Source organism: Patagioenas fasciata, chromosome 3 (assembly GCF_037038585.1).
Source record: "Patagioenas fasciata isolate bPatFas1 chromosome 3, bPatFas1.hap1, whole genome shotgun sequence".
NCBI classification, from domain to species: domain Eukaryota; kingdom Metazoa; phylum Chordata; class Aves; order Columbiformes; family Columbidae; genus Patagioenas; species Patagioenas fasciata.
Window position 1 is genome coordinate 4539062 of NC_092522.1, and position 24856 is coordinate 4563917.

Below are 24856 nucleotides of genomic sequence, written 5' to 3' on the forward strand. Positions count from 1 at the left end.
CGTGTGTTGTGTCATCTGATGCTTTATCTGTTACAATTGCACAGGGGCTCTAACAGTGAGAAGGTCATTTGTGGAGCACATATAATTTTATTATTTGGAAACCCTGGATTTGGGATTTTGCTGGGTCAGAGGACATTTTGCCATCTTTATGCCTTTTGAGTGTAGTATACCTAAAACTGAATTATGATCGTGTGCCTTTGTTCTGAGGATGCCCCTTTACCTTATGAGAGCAAAAAGCTTTGGTAAAGCAATTTCTGTATATTCAAAGCATCATGATTTGATGGGACTTTTATGTGCCTCTCTTTAATACTTTCCTCTTTTGGCAGTCCGTTCATGACTTTGTAGGCTAAGCGTCGCCCTTCAGCTTTGATTTTTGCGATAGCTGTTTCCTAAAATTGCCCTCCGTATACCCTATGCTCACCCCTCCCGAAGCTCACCCCTCCTTGGCCGCATCTCTCCGTAGGACAAGCGATACCAACACCTTTGCTCCCTTCTTAGGCAGCGCTCCCTCAGTGCGTTTTCATGCGTCTCCCCGTTGTCCTTCTCGCTTCGGGGGCACGGAGAGGGCTGAACGGGCCGGCAGTTCGAGGACGATAACTACCGGGCGCTTGTGGCCCGGGACAAGGCCCCGGCGGGAGCCTCCCCCGCCCACCGGAGCCCGAGGCCCTTCGCTCGGCCTCCGCGGCGGGTGCCGCCGGCAGGTGGCGTCGCAGCGCCGCTGACCTCGGCCGGGGGAACCTCGGGGGCCGAGCCTGGCGGGGAGGAAGGAGGGGCGGGCGGGAAGGGAGCGGAGCGGGCAGCGCCGCTCGCTCCGTGCCCGTGCGTGCGTGTGTGTGAGAGAGAGCGGGCGGGCGTGTGCGTGCGTGGCGAGCCGGCTGTATATAGAGGATGTGCCGCTGCATGGCTCGCCCCGGCCGCTGCCGCGCCAGGTCTCTCCTTCGGCGCCAGTGAAGCCTCTCGCTGCCTGGGCAGCAGCTTCCCTGCCCGCTCCCGGCGCGCCGAGCGCAGCTCCCGGCCTCTCTCCTGGGGCCGTTTCCGGCGCCCCAGCGTTCTTGCTGAGGCGGCCGCCTCCCGCGGCTTCTCCGCTCCGGGGAAGAGCGCGTCAATGCTGTGCAAATGGCCGGGGCACAGCCAGGGGTGCACGCTCTTCAGCTCAAGCCCGTCTGCGTCTCCGAGACCCTGAAGAAAGGCATCAAATTCGTCAAGTGGGACGATGTGAGTAGCTCCCTCCTCTCCTCCGCGCTTCCCCTCGCCGTGCCCCATACACAGGGGGCACGGCGGGGTTATGCAACGCGTAGGGCGCATCGATCGGGCAGGAGGGCTCCGGCACACATGTTGTGGCCGCCCGGAACCGTGGCCGGCCCGGCCCTTCCCTGCGCGGTGGCGGGGAGCCACGACGGGCCGGCCCCGGGGCGCTGTGCCCGCCTGCCCGGGGCGGAGGGCAGGTGCCAGCCGGCGGGACTGTCCCGCGGCGGGACTTGAGGCGGCGGAGGAGTTGGCAGCGAGTCAGGGACGGTGGCGGTGGCCGGCGATAGGTGTCCCCTCCCGGGCTGGGCGGCCGCCGCGTGGGGTCTGGGCCGAGCCGAAAGGCGTTGGTAAACCGCCGGCCGGCCGCCGGGCAAACTTTCTCCGAAGGTTCTCCCGGCTCCCTTTGCTTGGCCGGCGCGAGCTGTGTTGAGCTGGCTCCTTTCGCGAGCGTCTTTCTCCCTTGCCTCCCTTGTTCTAGTGTGCATGTTGCCACCTCTGTTGCCGTAACGTAGTTGTTTCAACGTGTTCTTTATCTCTTGTTCGATCTCCGGTTTCCTCCTCCCGGCTTTTATCCTTCCTCTGGCTCCTGCCCTTCCTGTTCTCTCTCTCTAGTGGGATTGTCAAGCCTCAGACATGTTCCCAGGGCTTACTGTTTGCGTACCCCTGCTTACCCTTCTTGCCTCAGCGAAGGCACTCTTCTTTTTCGTTAGGGCGTGCAACTTAATTCAAAATCACATCTGCTTTCCCCTTACCACTTGCTGCTTCCCAACCCTTTACACTTGTATTGCCTCGTGTAGGAGAGGCTGTGGTTTTCACTTCACCTTTGGCAGCACAGCTGCTTGGCAGCTGGGATTTATTTCTTCACTAGCAGGGCATGCCTAGGACTGTTGCAGAGAAAGGTAGTCTTTCTCTGTTTAGCTTTCTTTTTCTCAAAGCAGGAAAGTAAGCCTGCTGTGCTGCGGAGAAGGAAAACAGAAGGATGAGTCCCCTGTTAGCCTTGCTGCTACAATAAGACATAGGACAGTTGTGTCTTAATTGTGCATGGAGGAGTGGGTGCCCCCAAAAGTCTGTCTGTGAATCATATCTGGAGAAGATGAGCGCAGAGAGACTTGAGCTGTGGTAGAGGAGTGGTTGGGAAAGAAGGTAGGCAGTTTGAATGCCGGAATTGTTGAGGGTAACTTGTTCTGAGACCCTTAATGCAGCTCTTGAATATTTTTTCTCTGTTAGTTTGACTGCGCTAAAGACATCCATAGCAATGAGAAAAGGTGAAGGAACAGTTCTTGTGTCTAACAACTGTTCTTGTCTTGTTACGTATTGCTGTTTTGCTATTGCTTTCAGCCTGTTCAGCAACCAAATGTGTGAGCCTGACCTCTGTAAACCTGTGATAAACACTCTCAAGGAGGCAAAGAACACCAAAAAACTGGACAGCTTCTAGTATGAAATTTTATTTACGTTAAACAGCTCAGCAACCTGACCTTGTCTGCAGTAGTAAATATTGGCTTGACACAGGTTATTCATGTTCAGAAGATAGATGGGAACTAAGCTTGAATGACTTGCCTGAGAAAATGTTTTCCTTCAGCTGATCTTTTCCTTAATACAGGAAAAGGCAGCATAACCTCAGCCTTGCCATTGCAGTTATTGTTTTATTTTTGGTAAGCTACCAAGAAATTTCCACAGGTATATAGAGAGATCAAGTTAACAGTCATCTAAGTCTCCAGACTGAAAGGCCAAGAGATTAAGCACCAATTAAAATGATTAGTTTAAGTGCTGTTTCCCAAGTAGTGAACACATAGAATTTGATGGAGAAGAGGTGCTCTCCGTGCACGGTGGATGTTCAGTGGCTAACCTGTCTGCTATAGAATAATTGGGAAAAGATTTTCAATTGCAAACCTAGAGGCTGCAGTAATAAAATATAGGTAAATTCTGGCAAAAGATGTGCATTTCAGGTTAAAGGTGTTACTCAGCAATCCACAGGTATTGCCTGGAATCTGAGACTGAGAAGGGGTCTTGTTAAGCTTAGGAGTGCTTTCATCAGCAGCCTTGTGAAAGTTGATGCTTATTTAACTGCAATAGGATGAAGAAGGCTAGCATTAACTCATTGTTGACCGTAAATTGTGTACATATATATGCATTTCCCAAGCCCCAGCCCCTGTAATTTGCCTGTAGTGTATCTTTTCAGCAGTGGAAGCCCCACAGAATCAAAGATTTCAAGGGACGTGAGTCGCCTTTGGTGCTATGGTTGTAAGAAAGTCTTCAGATAAATGCATGTTTGGTGACTTTGAAAAGTATTTGGCACTAAGTAAACTAATACCCAATTCAGAGTCTTTGTTTTCTATCAAATTAATCTGCTTGAAGGGTTTTTAAAAATGATGATTATTAATCCGACCCTCTGTGGTCTCTCATGTAAATAAGCATGACAAACTCTCTAGTGAAACAATAGGCTGTAATGAGAAATAGTAAACTACAAAATGTAACAGTACAATAGAATTGACCATAATGAGTACTTTGGCTCTGCTGTGCTAACAGGGCTGTTCAGAAGAGCGAGGCTCACATACTGATGCGTGTTACGCACCATTTTCTATTTACTGTTTCTGGGTGAGAGCGGGAGCTCAGTTCTTCTGCATTGCCTGTGCACTAGGGCAGCGTTCGTTCCTGTCCAAGGCACTTCCCTGCTGTTTTGTTTTGCAGTTTAAAGATGGCTTTATTGACTTTGCTTCACATTTCATACGGCAGAAGAGTGTTTTGGTGAATTCCTATGACTTGTACCAAGTTTCAGCCCAAATCAAAATTGTTCCAGCTGAGTTATAAACCACTGAAAAGTAGTGGTTTTTGTTTTATTTATGTGTGGGGTGTGGTGTTTTGGTTTTTTTTTTGTTTTTTTTTAAGTGAGAATGCTGGAAGGATTTAAACCAGAGCATGAGAGATGTGTAAGGAGTTTCAGGGTGTATAGAGTAACAGTTGTTAAAGAATGTATTTGCCAGTTTATAGAAGCATCTAACAAAGGTGTAGTGATACAGCCTTTCAAACCAGTTCACCTATCCTGAGCTTCTAGTAGCTCTGTGCCTAATTAGTAACTCTGAGGCTGCTAATAAGCGGATGTGGTAGTGATGTGAGATGGACCTCCTCTCTGAGGAACAGCAGTGTGATGATGATCCAATTTGAAAGAGAATTACCTGAGCATTACACGGAGGGGAGCAAAAGGTTACATCAACCGCTCAAGATCATATACAGGCAGGTGGAATGCAGACAGCTCAGGAGACTTGAGACTCCATTTCCTCTGTGGACCATCTTCAGTTTCTAAATTGTAAAAGCATTAGGATCAATTGAAAAGTTCTGGCTTTGCAAGACAAGTAACACTTGTGCATCAGGATTGGATGCAATACCACTTACACCATCCAATGCCTAACAGAGCCTATGTACAAATTCCACTTTTGGATTGGGATATAAAGCATTAAAGTAAAAGAGATGGCTGTTGTCATGTTACTTTGCTTTTGCTCACACTGTTTCTGTTTTATTTTAGAACAGTATTACAGATAGGAAGACAAATTTTATAATTAACTCTTGTTCTTGATGTGTGCATTGGATTTGCAAAGCACTGGATAGAAATAGCTGAAGTTTGAATAGGTGAAAGATAAAAGTGACTGGTTGCTTGGGTGTGGTGGTGGTTTCTTTGTGTGGATATATCAATGTATGTGCTTCTGGTTTAAGATGCCAGTTGGCTGAGCAGTCGCTTTTTCAAATCATGTTTCTTCATGCTGCCTTCAGCTGGGCCTTTATAGCCACTTTTCCCCTGCTTCCAGGAAGAGACTCTGAATCCCTTAAGTGCCGGTCTGATCTTTGAACAGATGTGCTCTCTTATTCCTGGAGAGAAGCAATATCTGTGAGAGAGAACAGGCTTAAGGAAGAACTGACTTGATCCATTCTGCTGTACTGAAACCCAGCTTAGAACAGCTCTTCTTGATGAGAGTTTTAAAACAGCTTGATAAATAAATAAAAAAGGATGCAATTAAATGAAGCTTTTTTTTTTGTAGAGGGTTAAACTTAATGTGGTAGAATGTGTTGCTAGCTGAGAAGGTTAATGGAACTTGAGTATGAAGAGCAGCTTCTCTCAGGACTGATCTTATGTCTGAAGGGGCTGAAACCTGCCTTGCCCGTGGTTTGTGCTTTATTTTTCTCTGGCCTGTAGTGGGAACAAGGTGGACAGAATTGAGTTAACAAATAGCTCGAGCTAGAGCACAGCTGAACTGATGTTTTCGAAGAGCAGGAGTTGGCATGCTGTAGCAAGTTAAAATGACGGTGTGTATTCAAAAATAGATTTGTTTTCAGTTCTTGCTTAAAGGCTTTCTTATCTTCCCTAGTGATAATATGTACTTTACATGAAGAATTTGACTGGTCGCTCTGTGGCTTACACTATTTACTTGCAAGTTAGCTGTATTAGTGAGGTAATGTAACTGCATCTGAATTGAGGGACGTTATTCCAATTTTATAGCCATATATATTTTCTAAACATTTAGTTACTGCAGCAAACCTGCTGATAGGTAGCACTTGTTTAGTGGCTGCAGCGCTTCACCAGGTTTTCATTCCAGTGAGCTGCAAAAATGAACCCAGGTCTTTTAAGTTTTATTTTAATGCCTTTGCCTTAGAGCAGTCCTTCATCTTTATAATAAACATTTTGGAGCTCAGATGGTGAGTGCTCTGTAAAGTTTTGAGGCTTCTTTATTTGTTTAGAAGCTTTTAAAGAAAATTATTAAGAGTATGAGATACATCCCCTTTAACCTTTGAAGTAGATATAACATGATAGTATCATTATTATGGATAAGCTGAGATCAAACAAAGAAAAAACCTGGAAATTTTCAGAAGTGATTTGAAGATCCTGATGCTCAAGTAACTTGATTTTTTTTTTTCTTTTTCCTGCTCTTTTATTATTTTTTAAACTCTGCACAAGTCTATCACTACAGTACGTTACTGAGGCCATGAAAAATGAACTACCATTGTTCTGTGCCTGTGAAACTAAAATAATAAACTGAGGAGGGTTTATTTTTTTCTGGTTGTTTTCAGTGTGGAGGGAAGAAGTCTAACATTCTAGAGATTTTGTTGCTTTTTCTTTCTTTGTTGCTAATCTTTATGTAGCAAACAAATATCATTTCTGTGCTATATAAAAATATTTTATCTATATGAGTAGAAGTTGTGGTTTTGGTATTTTGCAACATAGGAGAGTAATCAGATTGAGTTTAAAATTTCTCAATGGTTAACATTAAGTAAAGACCAGAGCCTGAATGTAGTTAACTCCTTTGGAAAGCTCTTGCTGACTTGAGCTTGGGGGGGGAAATTATTTGGATCCCCTGCAGAAGGGTGAGATGCCTGCTATAGAAGATCTGGTGAGGGCTTAATGTGTTTAAGATCCTGATAATGTCTGTGTTATTGTAACATCCGAGGCTTTTGGAGTGTTGGTAGAGACCAGGGGAACCGAAAATTAGAAAACAACTCTGAAGTAAATGAGGAACTCTATGGCGAAGAAAAGCCAACAGTGAGTTGAAGTTGTGCACTGTATGCTTTCTTCACTTTAATGTTCGAGAATGCTCAAGGCCTTTTTCTTTTAACAAAGAATTAGGTGAAATCAAGAGTTAACTTGAATTATTACGGATTCTTTTATCTCTTATAAAGTAAATGCTTCATAAACACTTTTTAATTTATTTTCACAAGACACATTAGATAACAATATGTGTTCCCAATTGTACTGTTGTAGGTTGAAAAAAAGAGAAAAACGTTAAAAAACTTAGTAATTTTCAATGTGTGATTAGATACGTTGGACCTAATTTTCAGACTGCATAGCACTCTTCAGTCAGATGTTCAGAATGACTCCCCAGTGACTTCAGATGAATTTGGGCTGAGCATCTGTCAAAATTAGAAAATGAAATGTGGAAATCTACTATTCCTTCAAAATCAGAATACAGCATTTACACCATAAACAGACTCGTTTAAATGATTTGCTTCGCATCACGTAAGAACACTCTGGTAGAGATAGAATCTCACTGCTTGGCATTTGACTACCTTAGCTATAAATTTCTCCCATTATTTCTCCCGTTATGCAGTCAAGAAAGAAGAAATGCTTTGCAACATCTACAACAAATCAGGACTCGTGCAGTCAAATCAAGACATGCAGTAAAGCTATAATTAGCCCAAGATATGGAGGTGCTGAGAACCAAGGCTGGGTAGTCTGCTTCTGAGAAACAAATCCCACTCAAGGTAGTGCTTTGAAACTTGTAGGAAGTTAGTCTTTAATTAGCAGAATGATGACTTCTGTCGTGTGGTGCCATCACCAAAGTTTCTCCAGGCTTTAACCACTCTGATAGTGAAGAATATCTTCCTGCATGTTCCTGTTGAACAAGTGGGATTTCAGTTTACCGGTCTGGTCAACTCATGTTTACCCTTCCAAATTATTTCAGTGGTTCATTGCAAAACCAGACAACCAATATTCTCTACCTCTTGCTCACAGTTCAGCTGTCAGTCTAAAGAAACTTACAATATTAATTGTTTGGGTCATCCTGCTTGGCTCCAGTCTGAGTACACCCAGTGTATTATGGAATTTAACAGCTAATGCATCTGCTGACCATGTGTAAACTATGGTTTTGCTATGCCTTCTTTGCTTCTTCTCCACTCCCCCTGACTTGTGGGGTGATGAGAACACTCTTTGTGAGGACTCTCCCCACACCTTGCCCACAACCTGTGCTTAACTACAGCTCAAGCCCTTTTGCCAAAGCGAAAGTTGCAGAATATTTTGCCTCTGCCAGAAATCTGCATTTCTTAGCCTTGTGTTTGGAAGCAGTTTGGCAGGAATTTTCCAGAAGGTTGGAGGAAATGAAATAATGATATGTGTAAATGTTTTCAGGTTATATTTGGGGATGTTCAATGTCTCTCGAAATCCAAGGCACGATCGGGAAACAGCGGTTTGGCTTAATAAGGCGCTGCCGTGAGACCTGTCTGCTCTAAAAACTCAAGATAAAGGCTGATCTGCTGTTCGTTTAAAAATCTGTTGATGTGAGTTTTGGCTGCAACTGTTTCTTAGAAACGTCATCATTATCTATGTATGATTTATTAAAACACATATTCATCTGACTCATGGCCTTGCTAGTTGACAACATACATGTTGATTTTTTCATTCCTCTGTAGGTACTTTCAAGATCCATTAGGAACTTTCCATCTATGGCAGGATTCACCCGATACTTGCATCGCAGGCACACTAGTCCCAGCCTGTTATGTTCACCGATTGTTTTCACACTGAACTGCGCTTGGCACAAAATACAACAGCAGTAGTGTTACGCCCTTGCCTTAATACGTACTGAATAAAGTACAGAGAGTTCTGGGAGCAAGGTCCAAAGCCCAGGACGTAGGTGGCAGAGTGGTGCACCCTTCTGTAGCTGTTCTTTCTTGCCTTGTGTCTCTTCAGGTTTTACCAGTGACCATTGAGGAAGAGGGTAAAAGGCTCCATCCGTTGTGGTTGGATGCACAGCCTGGTCCTGGGAGTGCTGTGAAGTTTAGGAAGCCTGGATGGACAGTCAGAAAGAAACTAAGCCGAGGTTGCCACCCTCTTCACTGTTTGGCTTTGTGTGATAGTGTTTATTGGTCAGTAACATTAAAACAGAGGTGGCACTTTTTGCTCACTAATGTTAGATGTAGTCAAGGGGACCCACATTTAAAATCAGATCGTGATATGGTTTACTTGGTAGGCACTTAAATATGGATTTGTCCCTTGATCTTCTGTCCTTGGCTTGTACTGTGCCTGGTTGGTAAGGATCCCAAAGTTCTCTGGCACTTTGTGGGCATAAATTTGAAACTTTTTTATTTAAAAGTAGAAAATAAAGAATATTGGTAATGCAGGGTCTGAGGTTGTACTGCCAATTAGCAGGCAATTTAATGGAGTAGGTATAGAATAACCACATTATTCGGGTGACACTGTGAAATTGGAGGAAAGTAGAGAATTGGCCCTAAGTCAACAATTAAAAAGGCGAGGGGGCTTTTAAAGGTGAAATTAAAAGTCCTTTTAAAAATTGTTCATTGAAGTTTAGACTGCTATGATATGCAGCACACTGGGACTGCCAGGTTATGGCCACTTCATGCCTTTCTAGTCAAGGAATTTGCGATAGCAGTGTCAGAAACCAAGTCACTGCTTGGCACGAGCACCCAAGAGTGACATCTAAAAAACCTAATAACCGATAACCATTTGCATCATTGACTAGGACACTCTACCTTTTTCTTCTTCCTCTCCCCTTTCTGGTCACATCTGCCCGATTTTATTCTGTCTCATCCTGGATCTGGGTGGGTTGGGGAATAAATGAATGTCAGCTCCCTATTTGTTTATCCTTGGATTTTTTTTCCTGTATCTATGGTGTCCTCTCTGTTACCATCTTCTTCAGAATTGTGTGTGGTTGGTAAATCTGTTCAGGGGAGTAATGAGATAGGTCAGCTCTTTGGGTGAGGAAATTGAATTAGTGGGCTTCAGGATACTGTCCTGAATGACTGCAGGTTGGTTAATAAACCACAGTTATTCCCATATAGTACAATAGTTTTTTTAAATAAATTGTCATTTGAAACAAGTTTCTATTTCAGAGCCTTGAGCCACTTTTCTTCTTGAATGTATGCTGTATAAATGGTTTTCCATGTGTCTTTTCAATTGTTGCCTGCCTTTGCCAGCCCTGATTGAAGAGCAGTGTGAAAGCAAATAACTGTTCCACACAACAAAGAACTCAGTGTTAATGTGGAGTGGGGAGCAGGACTTGCAGAGCTGATTAGAGAAGTTTATTTCCATTCCTCTACACCGAGAACTAAAGAGTTTGGTTTTTGGTGACAGGGAATTAATAAGAATCATAGTTAGCTTAGAGAATATGTAGAACATCATGCACGTGACTTTTATTGATCTGTTAACTGTGTGGAAGGTTTTCTAAGACCTGTGCACAGTCGCACATACAGAGTTTTTCTCAGATCTGATATTTGTATACAGTGTGACAGTGTGGGGTTCTTGTTCATCAGCATGTTAATTGTGCTATACTTAATGTCAGGGTAGTGCAGTTAATTTAACAAAAAAAGGCATAATGCACAACTGCCTTTTTATGATCTAAAACAAACAACTTCCTGGAGCACAGAGGGCCTTAAATTAAGACTGATAATTATCCCTGTAATGATGAGGTTTCCTTTGTGTCACCTAACAGGTATTGAAGACTGTTTCCCTCTATCCTCCACTTTTTTGAGTCTGATTATAGTCAACATTTTACAGCCCACATCTACAAAAGTGTTACTTTGACAGCTGTATGTCATCAGACAAATCCAAACAGGTTTTGGGTTGAAGCAACTTATTTGAAATGATTAGCAGCAGATTGATTAATCCTAGACATAATCACTTCATGCCTGTCTGCTTTCCATCACTTCCTTCTCTTCCCACCCTCAAAATCTCCTCTGAATGTGGAAGGACACTTAGTCGTTTTCTTTCCTCATTTTACATATTTATATACAGGCTGCATGAGACATAATGAAATAAGCTAAAAAAGGAGAGTTGTATCTCCAGAGCATTTTTTTTTCTTTTTGAAAGGCAGAGGTTTGAGAATACTTTTATAGAAGCTTGTGGGTATAGACTACTAGTCAACATCTCTTCAAGACCTGGATTCTTTTTCTTTTTTTCTAATAAATTTACCTTTTGCTCTCAAACAGAACCTGACTCTCAGGTGTACAAGATAACTAGGCACTACGGAGAAACAGGAAAGAAAATAGATGATACGAATTCTGCATGTCTGTTCTCTTAGGGTAGGTGCATACAACGCTCTTTCCTTGTAATGGAGAAAAGAAAGGTCAGCGGCACTGGAGTGATTCTGATCCCAGCTGGGACATTTCATAGCACCGCCTGGCACTGGTTCGCAGCCTCCGAAAGCCCACGTGGCACCTGTTTGAGTGTCAGTGTACCCGTGGCACAGTTAATCCACAGCCCGGATCTTCCAGTTATAAAGCGGACTTTACACTCAATTAAGGGGTTGATCTTGTGTTTCTTCTCAGTGTAGAACTTGTTCTTCTGTTGGTGTTTCTTTTGTGATGAGATAAAAACATGCTTCGTGCTTGAGTCCATCTTACTCTTCTGCCTGTTCCCCCCGCAGGCTTCTGCCTGTCACTTAGCTTCTTTGGTCTCTTGCTTTCCAGCTGTAAACTGGAAATAATTCACCTTCTCTGTTCCACAAATGCCTGTTGCCCCGGGTTTGGTACTCGGTCACAAAGAGGACTGCTCTGGTGGCTTAATACAGACAAGTGTTATCTTTTTGCATTGGAAATGGCACTTGCTTAAGTTAGTTCTTATTTATTTATGATAATGTCACTTCTGTCAACTTTATTTGCACTTAGAAAAAACTCAGTTAAATATGTTTGGTTTAAATCTGGATGTATTAGAGCTCACTTTTTTCCTTAAAGGAATGTAGATTGACCTCACGTGCTGTTGTTCTGGAAATAGATGAATGCTAAAGTGGTAATATAACTGTAACACTTTAACAGAAATATACATCCTTTTTGAGGAGGAATTGTGTGCTTAGCCTGGTTTCCTGTGGAGATAAGGCTTAAGCATTTTTTCTGTCTGCCTGTCTTTCCCTTCCTTGCTATGCTCCCTCCTTAACTTTTCAATTGAGTTTGGCAAACAGGTAGAGGTCTTAAGACAACAGCGTTTTTATGGATGTCATGAAAACTAGTAGAGGAAAGAGAGGAGGAATCTTATTAGGATCAAGCTGCGCTGATGTCAATTATTATTAAGCACCAGGGAATCCCGACGGGTGGGAGATGTAATCAACACCCACCTATCTCCTGAGTCAGGGACCTGCTGTCAGTCAGAATACAAGAGTATGTTGGAAACCAGGATGCCTTACTTATGGTACTTACAAATACACTTAGTTTTATATGACCTGAGCTGTGAACGTTGCCAGAGGAGGTGGATTTTCAGCTGGAGTTGGGGTGGAATGTATATGCATCCATTACTGAAATCTTCATGGCTGAATTGTAGAAAAAAATAGAAAAAAAATGCTTGCAAGTAAGTGACAAAAGTGGTAATGTAGTGGATATCATTTCACGTTTTCTAGGCAAATTCGGTCTTTGTATGTTAAAGTAAAGCTTATAGGCATTTAGCTTTTGTCTCTATCTTAAGGTTAATTTGGATCCAAGTGGGCAGTGGACTTCTGATAACTATAGCACTTTACAATGTGGATTCTAGTTTGACAATTAGCGTATTGTATCTGTTAAACTTCATCTACTTCCAGCTTTTCTGGAGTAACTCCATGTGTTGGCAAGTCTAGAGTTATTTAGTGCTGTCTTCTCAGTAATGGAAATATGTTATGTCAGAAAAATGGAGATTAGGCAGGTGATGCTAAATTCTTCTAGAGACATCTTGCTAGTGATACCTTCAGGGTAGTTTCTAGATGTTGCAATTCATTAGTATGGGTGGCAAAGGAGCTAGTGCACAATCGTGTTCTGTGTGCTGACATGTATTTTTTTTCTGTTTTCTTTCAGGACTCCACCGTTGTGACTCCAATTATTCTCAGAACAGATCCACAGGGATTTTTCTTTTACTGGACAGATCAAAATAAGGTAAGAGAAAAGGTTTCTGCTCCAGAATGATTCTGTTTCTGCGGTGTGACGGGCAGGAGTCAGGAGGCCCTACGTGCCAGTCCTGGCACAGCAGACAAGCATTCTATCGGCATACCTTCCTCTGCTCTCCTGGTGAGCAAACACACCAGGCCTGTAGCTCATCCCTGGTGCACAAAATGTGGAGAGGTGAATGGAAGACCTGGTAACTTCCAGCTGTGTTAATGATCTGATGGCCAGCAAGGTGTATAATTGTCCTGGTTTACAGGCAAGGATCCATTGGGGATGCTGTTGTTGTTCGTAGTTGGCTTGAGGTTTCTCTGTCTTGCCTTTTGTACACTGAGGATTTTGGCTGTGGTGCACAGCAGACCCAGAATTCCCGGAGGCTAGAGCTCCCTTTGAGTTCTTCCTCCTCAACTGCTGTGTGCTCCCTGGCCATGCCTGCTGGACCACGTCACTCAGTTCTTACTAATCCTCGCTGGACACTCACTTTCTTTTAAAAACATTCCGGCATGTTTAGATCACTGTTATGGCTGGGGAGCTGTTGGGAAAGCTCATGGCCTGATTCATTGCTGCGTTACTCCAGTTTCACATCCGTGTCACCCCTTAAAATCAGCACTATTGTGTTTCCAGCTGTTGGAGACAGTGGAGCTGCACTGGGGTGGAAGAATATCAGTACTCTGGGAACTGGATGCAGTTGGTTTCATATACCATATTAGACATACAATAGAAAATCATTGCGATGGTCATAGCAAAATACTGGATCAACTGGGAACTGAATGAGTTCCTCCTTTTTTTTTCAGATGAATTTTCAAGTACTTAAAAAGTGCTTGTACCCGCTTCTCTGTTGAAAATGGTGTTAAAACTTGGTAGCGCTTGAGCTTTGGCCTTGTGTTGGAGTGTATGCCAAAATGAATGAACGCATACTTGTAGTATTCTGGCTGTGGAAACCTGGTACACCAGTTGTGTAGCTGTTTTCCAGGCGTTCCCATTGATTTTATGTTTAGCTACCAGTGCAAAAATTGCTTGAGGAGGTAGCAACCGTTAGAAATGCAGACTGTACAGGCAATTTGCTCTTACATTAGATCATGTCTATCTTCCTATGTTTGCTTTTTAGAGGAGATGAAGCGCAATTTTGAGTCAGTGTATTTGGAAAATGTATCATGGGGTTATAATAAAAATCTCATTTTTCTTTGCTTATACTCGTACAAGGTAATGGTTTTTAATAGCGGGTTCATCTGTTGACAGTCCAGAGTTGTTAAATTACTGCTCCGAGAAGCAAAGTGAATACCTTCAGAAGTCGAAGGCTATGACTGATTTGCACCAACCCAGTAGCTATGCCAGAACACAGTGCAGTCTTCTGATTTCTTCCTTCCCTTACATAAACTACTTGTACGAGCTGAAAAATAACAGCCAACTTTGTAATAGTAAATGGAAACCCAGAGTTGATTGGACAGTTTATTTCACTTTTTAATATGTTTGGCACTAAGACCTCCTTCAGTTTCCTACTGTTGTGTGTAAAAACAATGTCTTGAAGCAATTCTGTGAAGAATAGCTATTTATAGAATTGTTCTCATATTCACAAAAAAATGTATTTATAACGCTCAAAGCATTTTTTAAAAGGTTGGGTATTTGTACAAGAGACGTAAGTGTCAGTTTGATTTTTAAACTTGCAAATCAAGCTTCTGTAAAGGGCAACATGAGGAGTTTTTTTCTGGTTAATAATTCATGACAACTAGGTGAAGCTTGTTTCTAAATGCCGTCCTAGCAGTGTCTATTTAAAGAAAGTAAATATATTTCTATTGGGGTGCTGATAATGCAGGGACCAGGAAGGAAATGCCACTTTCTGCTTTTGCAGAGATGTTTGGGTTCATGTTTATTGTGAAATTACAGATATATTGAAAAAAAGAGGTTATATAGGCAATTCTCTTCATTTCCTTCTCTTTGGGTAAAGTGATCCTGTGAAGACAGTGGAACTATGTGAAGCAATAATGTCAGGATAATACAGCCTCTATGTGATTGCTTTCTCTTTATTTTTTTAAAAACAAAACAAAACAAAACAAAACAAAAAAACAAACCACCTATTTTTTAAACAGTTGCTTTTGCTATAACCAGGGCCTGTTATTTTCAGAATATGGAAGGACAGGCCTTGCTAACCCAAGTGATGAACTGAGACAATCCTGCCTGCCAGCATCGTTGGTCAGACAAGTATTTCTGGGAGCTGATTACCAGCGGGTATAGAGACAAGGCACAAGTCGCAGCCTTTCTTCTAGCCATTTGACTGTCCTGTTTGCCAGACACAGTGCAAAGCAGTACATTATTGCCTGCATAATAGCATGGCTTTTAAATGAGGAATCTGCCACCTTAGGTTGTTGTTACCTTATCAGTAAAATTATATAAAACTTACAGGAATCGGTGGTGGTGGGGAAACGCACGCAAATAAACACTCCCTTTGTGTTAAATTTTTATTTAGCGTAGAGACGTGATGGTTGAAGCTCTGCAGGTTTCTCTAACCTGTTGGCTGGTTGAGCTGTTCCTTGCATTTTCATGTTCCTTTTCCTGTTTCTTCTCCATTGCAGAGGCAGAAAAACAGTATGTAGTGTCTGGTGTCTAGCAGTGTATCTGGACAGTCCTTTCGTTTGTTCTTTGTGCAGTCCATCTTTCTGCCATCCATCAGTGTCGCTGACCCTGTTGCGTAGTTCTCCATGACCAGCAGTCCTCCAGGGTTTGCAGCCTGGTCAGTGAGGCTGGATAATGCTGGAGTCAAACAGATGATGGGTCGAAAAGGCTGCAAAGGAAGTGGTGACCCATGTGGACTGTTCACTTGCTGTCTCCTGTAGTCTCCTGATAAGTTAGTAGCAAATTTCATGCTTGCAGTAGCCATATGCTCCTAATATGTCATCCTAGATGTGTAGTTTCAGATCCACGCTACTTAGGTTATGCCATGCGTGAAAGGCTGTAAGGATTCCGCTCTTGTGGTATGAGATCAGTGGCGTCCAGGCTTAGTGGTGTCATCCTCTTGGCATTTACTTCTAAGAGCAGGAACAGACCTTGGAAAGAAAGCAATCTGAAGAGGGAAAGGGCTCCCAGAATCCTACTTTGCAGCACTGTGGCCATCTAACGACTGACAGGCACGTGCCTTCCTTGCTTCTTCATGACTACGTGTGGTTTGACCATTTAATTGTGTTTGGGTTGGCTCCAGTGTGTCCTGCCAGGTACCCAGGTCCTGCATGACTGCTTTAGGGCATGAACAAGAACCGTATTAAAAAATGGCTGATCAGGCTTCTGTGTTTAAATGACTTTGTCAGCAGAGTAAAGAGTAGCCTAGGATGAAAGTGCATACAGGCTCTTCTGACCTTATGCCTTTTCTCTTGATTTTTATGTGCTAGATTTGCCTTTGCTGCTCATCCTAGTATGGTCATAACTGTAGTGGAGGTCTGATAAGCAATTTCATTTAAGTTCTGATCTTACAATTTAGTAATAATGTGGTATCCTGCAGTTTGATGTGTTTAATGTGTATTTTGCATGTTTAAATATATTTTGCTGTCATCAGTAAAGATAATTCTCCAAACTAAAATCATACGTAGCATTTTTGCCATTTTCTGATAACAACAAGGAAATGTAAAACTTTTTGTTTTAAACAGATGGCAGGACAGCTTTCTGATTTTAATTGTATTTTTCAGTATGAAATTCTTTTGTTGCTGAAGGTTCTGGGCTATTTGCTTCATCTGTATTACAGAGTGCTGGCTGATTTCATGTTATTACTTGAATGATTCTCAACATGGGTTTTAAGAAAGAAAAATTAATTAATGTGACAAGCTAGCGTCTGTTACATATCTTATTGTTTCCGTAATGTGAAGAACGCTACCTCCTTGCTGGCTTGTACTACAGAGATTGTTGTATTTTGAAGTGAGGAAAATTTCTATTTCAACAGTTAATATAGCAGGGGAGTCAGCCTAGCAACAGCTTGTGGTCACCTGAAAGTTGCACCTCATGTTTTTTCACAACCACTTAAAAATCGGCATGTGAACAGAGTGAAAGATGGGAAAAGTGGTGAGGGGTTGCCACAGATAGTGAAAATGGGAGGAAATATTTCATGCAGGTCAACTTCCCATCAGACTGCCGATTTCATTTTTAAAAGGAAATCTTTCTGCTTTCAAAACATGGAAATTGTTCAAGGCCCATTAGGGAAATGGTACTACATCAAACGCAGAAGATCGCTAATAAGCGTTTCCCACTGCTAAACATCTCTCTTATTGCTATGAGAGAGGCAGGAATATAAAATGAGTTTTGGGTTTCATCCACAACATAGGTCCAGTTTCTGAAATGAGGAAGACAACTTCAAAAAGGGGAAATGACTCTAGAGTCAGCCCAATATATGTACTGTAGATTTCCCAGTATTGGGAATAGTCCTAACGTATTTTGGTACGCAAGAATATGATCCTTGCTCTCTAACTGAAGGTGCGTTGCGACTTTCCTATGAAGATGATATTGCAGGTTGTCTTTTGTTTAAGTGGGCTGAGCCTTGGTAAGCTTTGGCTGTAGATAACTAAATCGTTAAATGTTACCAAAAAATTGGAAACTTGAATTTTTGTGCAAGGGACCTTTCCATCTGCCTACTGCAAACTGTTTCGTTTTTACAAGTTTCACCTTAAATATTTCAGTGAAGAAAACTTGCAGCCGGGTCAATTAGCATACACTAAAGTGGCTGCTTTAGTGAGTGTCTGTCAAGCTTTCAAATACGATGTGACTTAAATAAGAATTTTCTTGCTGTTGACATCTAATCAGGTTGTGATGTCATTTAATGTTTTGGGGTATGCTTGGCCTTAACTAATAGCCAGTTTAGATACTTCTCTCTGATGTGCATTCCACTAGTAATTGGTGTTACGTGATAAATATGTTTGGAAGTTTTGGTTCCTTTTTTAAGGAGTTTGAAAAAGTTCTTGAAATACACATGACTGGCAATAAATGTCAGTTTTGCACTAATACCTGCCTTACTTGCTTTAAAGCTTTTTACTGTTAACAATGTGGGTGAGGCCCTCTTTCACTCTCCTGCTTTTTGCTTCTTCCCACTTTGCTTCTTGGTGCTTTCCAGTGTCTCCATACACTTGCAGCTACCAATACACAGAGCAGAAATCTTAAAGCCCTTGGCCTGTGTGTACAGTGAGAACAGTGTATTCCAGTGTACACCGCTGCCTTCCTCTTTGATTTGGGATTAGTGTGTAAAGAGAGAAGACACTCCGTAGGATCCATTCCTAGAAAACTGTCTTACAGTCCCTTTGCTTTACCAACAACTTTTATTATATATTCCAGTGCTGGGAAGACACACAAACAACCCAATGCTACAATACATAGCATTTTTTGTTTATTTTGTTTGTGTTGCTGATAATTTCTGAGTGTTTCTAACTAGACAGATGCTGTTTACATGGCCAGTCTACTCCAAATATTCTGCTAGATTAGAAGATCTGTAAAACCTGCAGGCAGCCGCTGCTCTTGGTGTGTAAATTTTCTTGTCTGCAGCTTGGATTTCTGTTTTCCTAATGTTTTGTGCTGCTTTATCTCCTCCACAGGCAGCTGTTTTGCTCCCAAAGTTCTGAACTAGCTCTAGAGGCCATCAAACCCCCAGAAGAGGGGAGACTGTCAGAAAAGGTTGTGTTTTGGGTATGTGTGCACATCCATGCGCTGTCAGTAGGCAAACTTCCTATATCACCTTTTCAGAGTTAGGGCTCTTCATTAGACAGGAAATGAGTATTCATCTTCATTACTTCTTTTAATTAATCTTTCCACGTAGGCAGGTTTTCCAGTGTATTATGACTTCTTGACGTCATTGTCCATCCTTCACTTATTAAAAAAAAAAAAAAATAGGCGTATGTTCTGATCTCTGATACCTGGTTTATGACATTATAGCTCTACTGATGTTGAGTCGCTCCTCACGTACTTGCACTGGGGGGAAGGAGTGGGGGCTGTGATGTAGAGTATTTAGGTTTCTGTCTTCATTCATATCCCAGGAAAAGTAATTTCCAGTATCTGAAGTTCTAGTGTGAACTTCTTTTAAGGCTGTGACATGCCTTTATCCAAGATGCACTCTGCATCGTGTGAGAAGAACAAGATGTACAAGAGAACTGGTAGTGGTTGAAGAACATATTTAAAGCCCGAATCTCCAGGGCATGTTAAACACTTGGCTGTCCAATTAGCCCAATAACAATTTTGTCTGGGGGACTATATATAACATGGCTATTTCAGTCCTACAGTTACAATCAGAAGTGAAATTCTACCCCTGTACCGCATCCCAAAGAGCTCTCATCCTGTCTGGAGGTTGGGGATTACCAGAACCCACCACTGATTTCAAGGCTGGTCACGATGTGCCTGCAGAGCTTTACTGAGCCTTTTGCTGCTGCTGTGGCTGCAGCCTGCACAGACACCGTCCAGATGACAGTTTGCCTCAAAATTGGAGAAACCGGAGGGTTTTTAGCTGGTGCCACACAGTTGTGCTGCCAGCTATTTTAAATACTGTTTATTGAAAGCGAGCTCCCAGCTGACCTAGGCTAACACTGTCTTGCTGATCGCAGTTATGTTGAATAAACCGTGTGAATTGTAGCATATTTACCTGTAAATGTGTCTCACTTAAGATGACTATGGATAATTTGGACAGGTGGTTGACCACCCAGGGAGCTGATTACCTCTGATTGATAAACATCAGTCAGTGCTGTTTAACAAGAGTAATAATAAAAATATTGATTAGCAAGGGAACAGCCGTCTGGTACTACGTGATGCTCATTGAAGCCCCTGTTAAGACAGTAGTGAAATTCTGAAGGAAGTTTTTTATCTTTCATTCTAGCTGCTCTGGGCATATTCAGGACAGCTAGACATAAGGCCTTATTTAATTAAAAGTACTATGAAGTGGAACACTGATGCCTGAAAGTTAGCAATATGGCCAAAAAATAGGCAGGGAGTGCCATTAGATAAACTTGCATAATTTATCTTAGACACTTTCAACTTGGAGACTTTTAATCCAGATTTGCTTACTAAATAGTAAAATAAGCATAGGACTATGTTGTTCGTGAAGAACGCCCTTCCAAATGAAGGGAAGACTTAGGACTTCTGAGCTGATTTTCCCCTTGTCACTCAAGTCCATGTTGCAGTGGCGCATCTCACAGTGATCTGCTGCGCCCTTCTCCCAGCCAGTCTTCCAGAACGAGATCTTCGCTCTGTCACCAGCCCATGCTGTAATCAGAAGTTCCCCAACATGCTTGAAGGGAAGCTGGCATCATGTACGTTGAACAGAAGCCGTGCTGTTCCAAGGACAGTCTGAGTCTTGCAATTGTCATCCCCTTCCTAGCAGTCATGTACCACAGCAGAAGACTAGATTGGATCATTAAATATCATTTATTCTTCCCCTGCCCCTGGAAAATATGTGGTTGCTTTGGTACTTTTGGGATTTGAAGATAGCTGGAAGTTTGCTTTTCAGTTCTCTGGCTTGGGGCTTTTCCCTGAAGCTGAGTTGTCCCTAAATGCGGATCCACAGTGGCTTTTTACTGGAATTGTCATAAAAGCAATGTGATCGCTTATAAGAATACAGTGGTCCATAATTTAGTGAGGTGGCTAATAAGTAACTGGTACTTGACAACATATAAAAATGCTTTAGCAATTGTGTAGTGAATAATTTGTGTCTATCAGTGCCCTGTAAAAATTGTATTCAAAGGAACTCAGTAGCCAGTGTGCTTTCAGCAGGTGGAAGGTACATCCTCTCTGCAGTGTGTGGTTTTGAGTTAGTCATAAACCACTTGTATGCAGAGTAAATTGGCTTATTCGTGTCAAATGTTATCAGTAAGTGTCATAGTCTAAAGTTATCTCAGATAAATCTGTCTTTGCATTGTACCTTTTTGCAGACATACCGGAAGACAGAAACCTATAGATGTTTTTGCCAGTGAAGAGCCCATCAGAAATGCTGCACTAGTATTCTTTGGGTATAATGGTGTCATGAATACTAAATGGATGAGGTGAAAAGCTTCTCTCATTAGACTTGCATACAGTATATTCTAAAATGTGGAAAAATCAAGTTTTGCTCTGCTTTTCTGCTGCTAGAAGAACATTTTCAGTGTACCAACTGCAGATGTATCTTGTCTCTGATAAGCCAAACAAGTATCTTCTGCATATCAGTGTATTGCGTATCCACATTTAGGTCCCTCTTTCGCATATGTTTGACTTTCAATTAGTGCTTTTACTGAAATCAAGCAGGGTACACCGAAAGGGGGTATAGCTAAAATAAAGCAAGCTGAAGGTCAAGACAGCCATTCTGACTTACAGACTGAAATATGTCTGGTGTATTTACACTCATTTCCATAGCTTTCCTACATTTCACTGACAAAAATCATAGCCCCCACTGTCTTCATAGCCCTTGTGTAAGGGGAGAATTATTTACCCTTTTGTAGTTACAGCAAGGGGTGGAAGGTATCTTAGCCTTTTCACAAGTCTTGTTGCAAAGAAGATTGTAGAAGCAAGATCTCTAAATTCCTTAAAAGTGCCTTTTCTCTTGGTTGAGAAGTAACATAAGACATTTCATAACATAGTGTGGTGAAGCGTTCATTTTTTTTTTTTTCTTCCCCTGGCATTTCATGCGGGACCTACCAGGGTTCAGGCTAAAATTGTCTCCTTTTTCCTCTCATTGCTTCTCCTTTTTTGCTTCACACAAAACCAATAGAACCTGTGTACACAGCTCTGTCTCAATTAATATCTCAGTCTCCTGAACGTGTCCTTTTTTCTTCTGCAGAAATTGTTCCTGTGCAGAAGGATGTTTTTTGCATTTTTCATTTTGGTTTCTGGATGGACTGTACAGCGCACATGGGCTGTGCAGCTCTGATACATCCATGTTTTGTTAAAACAACTCTTAACAGATTACCTTCAGAGCAGGTTTAACATGTGAAGGAGACTTGCATATGGTTGGACAGGCGATTACTAACATAATAGTATATGGCATGTCACTTGGTGCCATCTTCTTCAAAGTACGCAAATGCATGTATAATATTGTAGCTAAAAACGTGAGTCTGGAAATAACAACATAAGGCTCCTACCACTGAAGAATTCAGGCATTTAGCCACAACCATCCATCCAAATCCCTTGGATTTATGTTGGTACTCGCTCATGGCCACTCAGCAACTTCCCTGGATTTATGCCAGGAAGATGGCTAATGGAACAATCTTTTTATGATCTGTTTAGCTAACTGGCTATAATAATGGGGGATATTAGAGTAACAGATGCTGTTGACGGTCCTGCAGTAGATCAAAGTTTGTATATACAGGAACTATGCACTTCCTTTCAGAGTCACGCGTATCATTTGGAGCTTCTCATTTGTTGCTATGGTATTCTATTATCAGAAATTATCAGAAATTATTCTGCAAACCTTGTAGAGTGAGAAGAGCAAACTTCAGTTTTCCTGTTATGTAAAATAAGAGAGTGACTGATACAAGCTCCCTTAGGGTCTAGAGAGACTTTTGCCTTAATCTTTGCCCCATTTGAAACACGAGGGATTTGAACCATGGAGCTTTAACATCTGTATCTGAGATTGGTGAGATGGAGCTGTTTCAGCTGTCAATTAATTTTGTACATTTGAATTTAATCTACGTGATGATGACACCAACATGAGGAGAATCTCTCAATCATGAGGGCATTATAAGTTGGCAGTAAATTCCTCCGAGACTAAAAAGATGCCAGTTATATGGGTATGACTGAAAAACTAAGATCCAGGGGAATTCAGAGCGCTTCACACATAATCTTAAGTGGCTGTTTCAGAAACTGTAAAATCTGCTTCATTAGTATAATATCCTAGCGTCATTAGATATGTTTTTTAATTGGCTTGGCTTTATGTTTGGAATATAGATTTTTGAGTGGTCTGAATGCTCGTATATTGATATAATTAATTGTTCTATTGAAGATTTACAGAATTAGCCTGAGAACATGGGAACAATCATGTTACGAGCTGTAGAGTCTTATGCTGAACCAAATAGTGTCATTTCAAGTTGAAGTCTTGTCAGTCAAACCCAAAAGGCTGTTTATCCACCCTGTAGGTCTAGTAAATACAAGATGCAGGTGTGTTTGAGGAAAGAATTGCTATGTGGCTTGCTGAGTAATAGCCTCTTTCTCTCACATCTGTGTTTTTTACCTGTAAAGGTAAAGAGTTTTCCCTTTTCTGGCTGAGCAATGAGCTCTTCATAAACACTGTTCACATCCGTGGAATTAGCTTGAATACCACTAGTAGTGTGTTTCTACATAAAAGGGCTGTGTGCAAGGAGAAGTTACCAGGCTTTGAAGCTCAGTAACATCTGGTAAATGACAAAACTCAATTTAACATGTGTGTTTCAGCAGAATGGAGATTGGACTGAATAGAATTACCTGTGAGCATCAAGAGAACTCCACTTAGGGGTCAAGGGCATTATTACCAGTCAGTTGATACTGTTCACTTCAGCTTTTTTTCTTTTTTCCCCCTTCTGCTGGCTTGCAAGTATTGCAGCAGTGCTAATTTAGTGTGTGGGTATAGCTCTCGCAGGCAGTGACAGATGATCGCTTGCTGTCATCTGTCATTGCCCCCTGCCATCAGCTGCACAACGTTGGAAAGAGCTCTGAGGGAATCTTGCCAGTCGGCCTACGAATGCATCCTGCTGACACTGAGAACTGAGCGCTGCCCAGGGATACGACTTGCCGCAGCTGTGGCTTTGATGTTGATTGTGGAAGAAAAACTGCCTGACCTGTCAGCTCGGGGTGGGATTGTAAGGGCCAGGCTGCACATGACCGAGAAATGGATATGGGCTCTCTGAGTGGGGCTGGTAGGTGCCGGGATGTTTGTGGTAGGGAGTTGGTAGTTTCCTCACTTTCAGTCAAAGAGCCCTAGGGGTTACTGTTGTATGTGCCTCAACAGGCCGTATATACACCAGGGATGGGACTCCTTATAGCTCAGGCTCCCGCCTGCCCTGTTGTTAGGGATGTGGGGGAGCTCTTCCTTCTTAAGAGTGGGTCTTGTCTCAGGACTATTTGCAAAGCAGATATATTCCCTCATTTTGATACTTTTGAAAAATTATTTTTTCCTACTTGATTCTCCAGGTGTATGTGAAATTAAATAAGATAATGAGTGTGATTCTGCAAGTTACTTCCAGTGTAAAGAAGACTCCTTGCACTGAATGGAATGCTTTTGGAAATCTTGAGTGTCATGTTGGACTTCAGCTATAGTCATGAGGAGTAGGAATAGACATTAGTATCTGCTTACTGTCATGTAACACAGAATGAACAATTCTGGTTTAAATCCAAATTTGCTTGGATTTTGCTAAAGACAAATATTATGATATTAATTCTATTGACATCTGTACTTTTCCTAGCACTTATTAGTTGAGGTAAAGATGCAGTACTGTAACCTAGATTTGCTTGAAGATACAGGCCATATTCTAATGTGTATTAATAAAGTTGTGTTCTGTTTACTTTGGAGACAAATCGTGTCTCCTGTGTCTAGATGTGCTGGTTTGTGTGGTATGTTGTGGTCTTGTTTGTTTGAGTTTGTTTTGTATTGTTTTGTTTTTTCTTTTGTGTGTGTGGTTTTTGTTTGTTTTTAACCCCAGAGATGTTGTAAAAGGATATTCTGGAGTTTTAAATGTGCCACAAACAGAGACCTTTGTGCATGTGCTCTTTCATTTTCCCCTTCTCAACTCACAAGAGATTAACATACCTGTGAAATGAATGATGTCCAAGAAGAGGCTTGAGAATGTCTTTGGCTAACATCATTATGATATGAATGGCAATGTTTGCTCCAGAGATTCAGTTCCAGTCAGACAGTTACTAATTAAAAAACCATTGCATCACTCAACAAGATACGGAAAAAATACAATATATTGCGAAGTCCTTTATGATCTGGAAACATTTTTTTTAACTGTGTATTCTGTCAAACTGATGTATGCTGATCACGAAGTGAATGACATACATTACGTGATATGCTTGCAGGATGTAGAAAAGCCTTTTCCTG

General features: G+C 41.9%; 1 protein-coding gene across 2 annotated transcripts in view; it reads left to right on the forward strand.

Annotated features, from left to right (window-relative positions):
* Positions 1 to 777: 777 nt before the first annotated feature.
* Positions 778 to 24856, forward strand: part of PLCB1 (phospholipase C beta 1) — a 367047-nt gene continuing 342968 nt past the window's right edge. For both annotated transcript variants that reach the window (XM_065833460.2, XM_065833461.2), the window contains exons 1-2: positions 778 to 1215; positions 12778 to 12855. In XM_065833460.2, coding sequence (XP_065689532.1) covers positions 1117 to 1215; positions 12778 to 12855 — 177 coding nt within the window. In that variant the 5' untranslated portion in view covers positions 778 to 1116. The remainder of the gene's footprint in view (positions 1216 to 12777; positions 12856 to 24856) is intronic.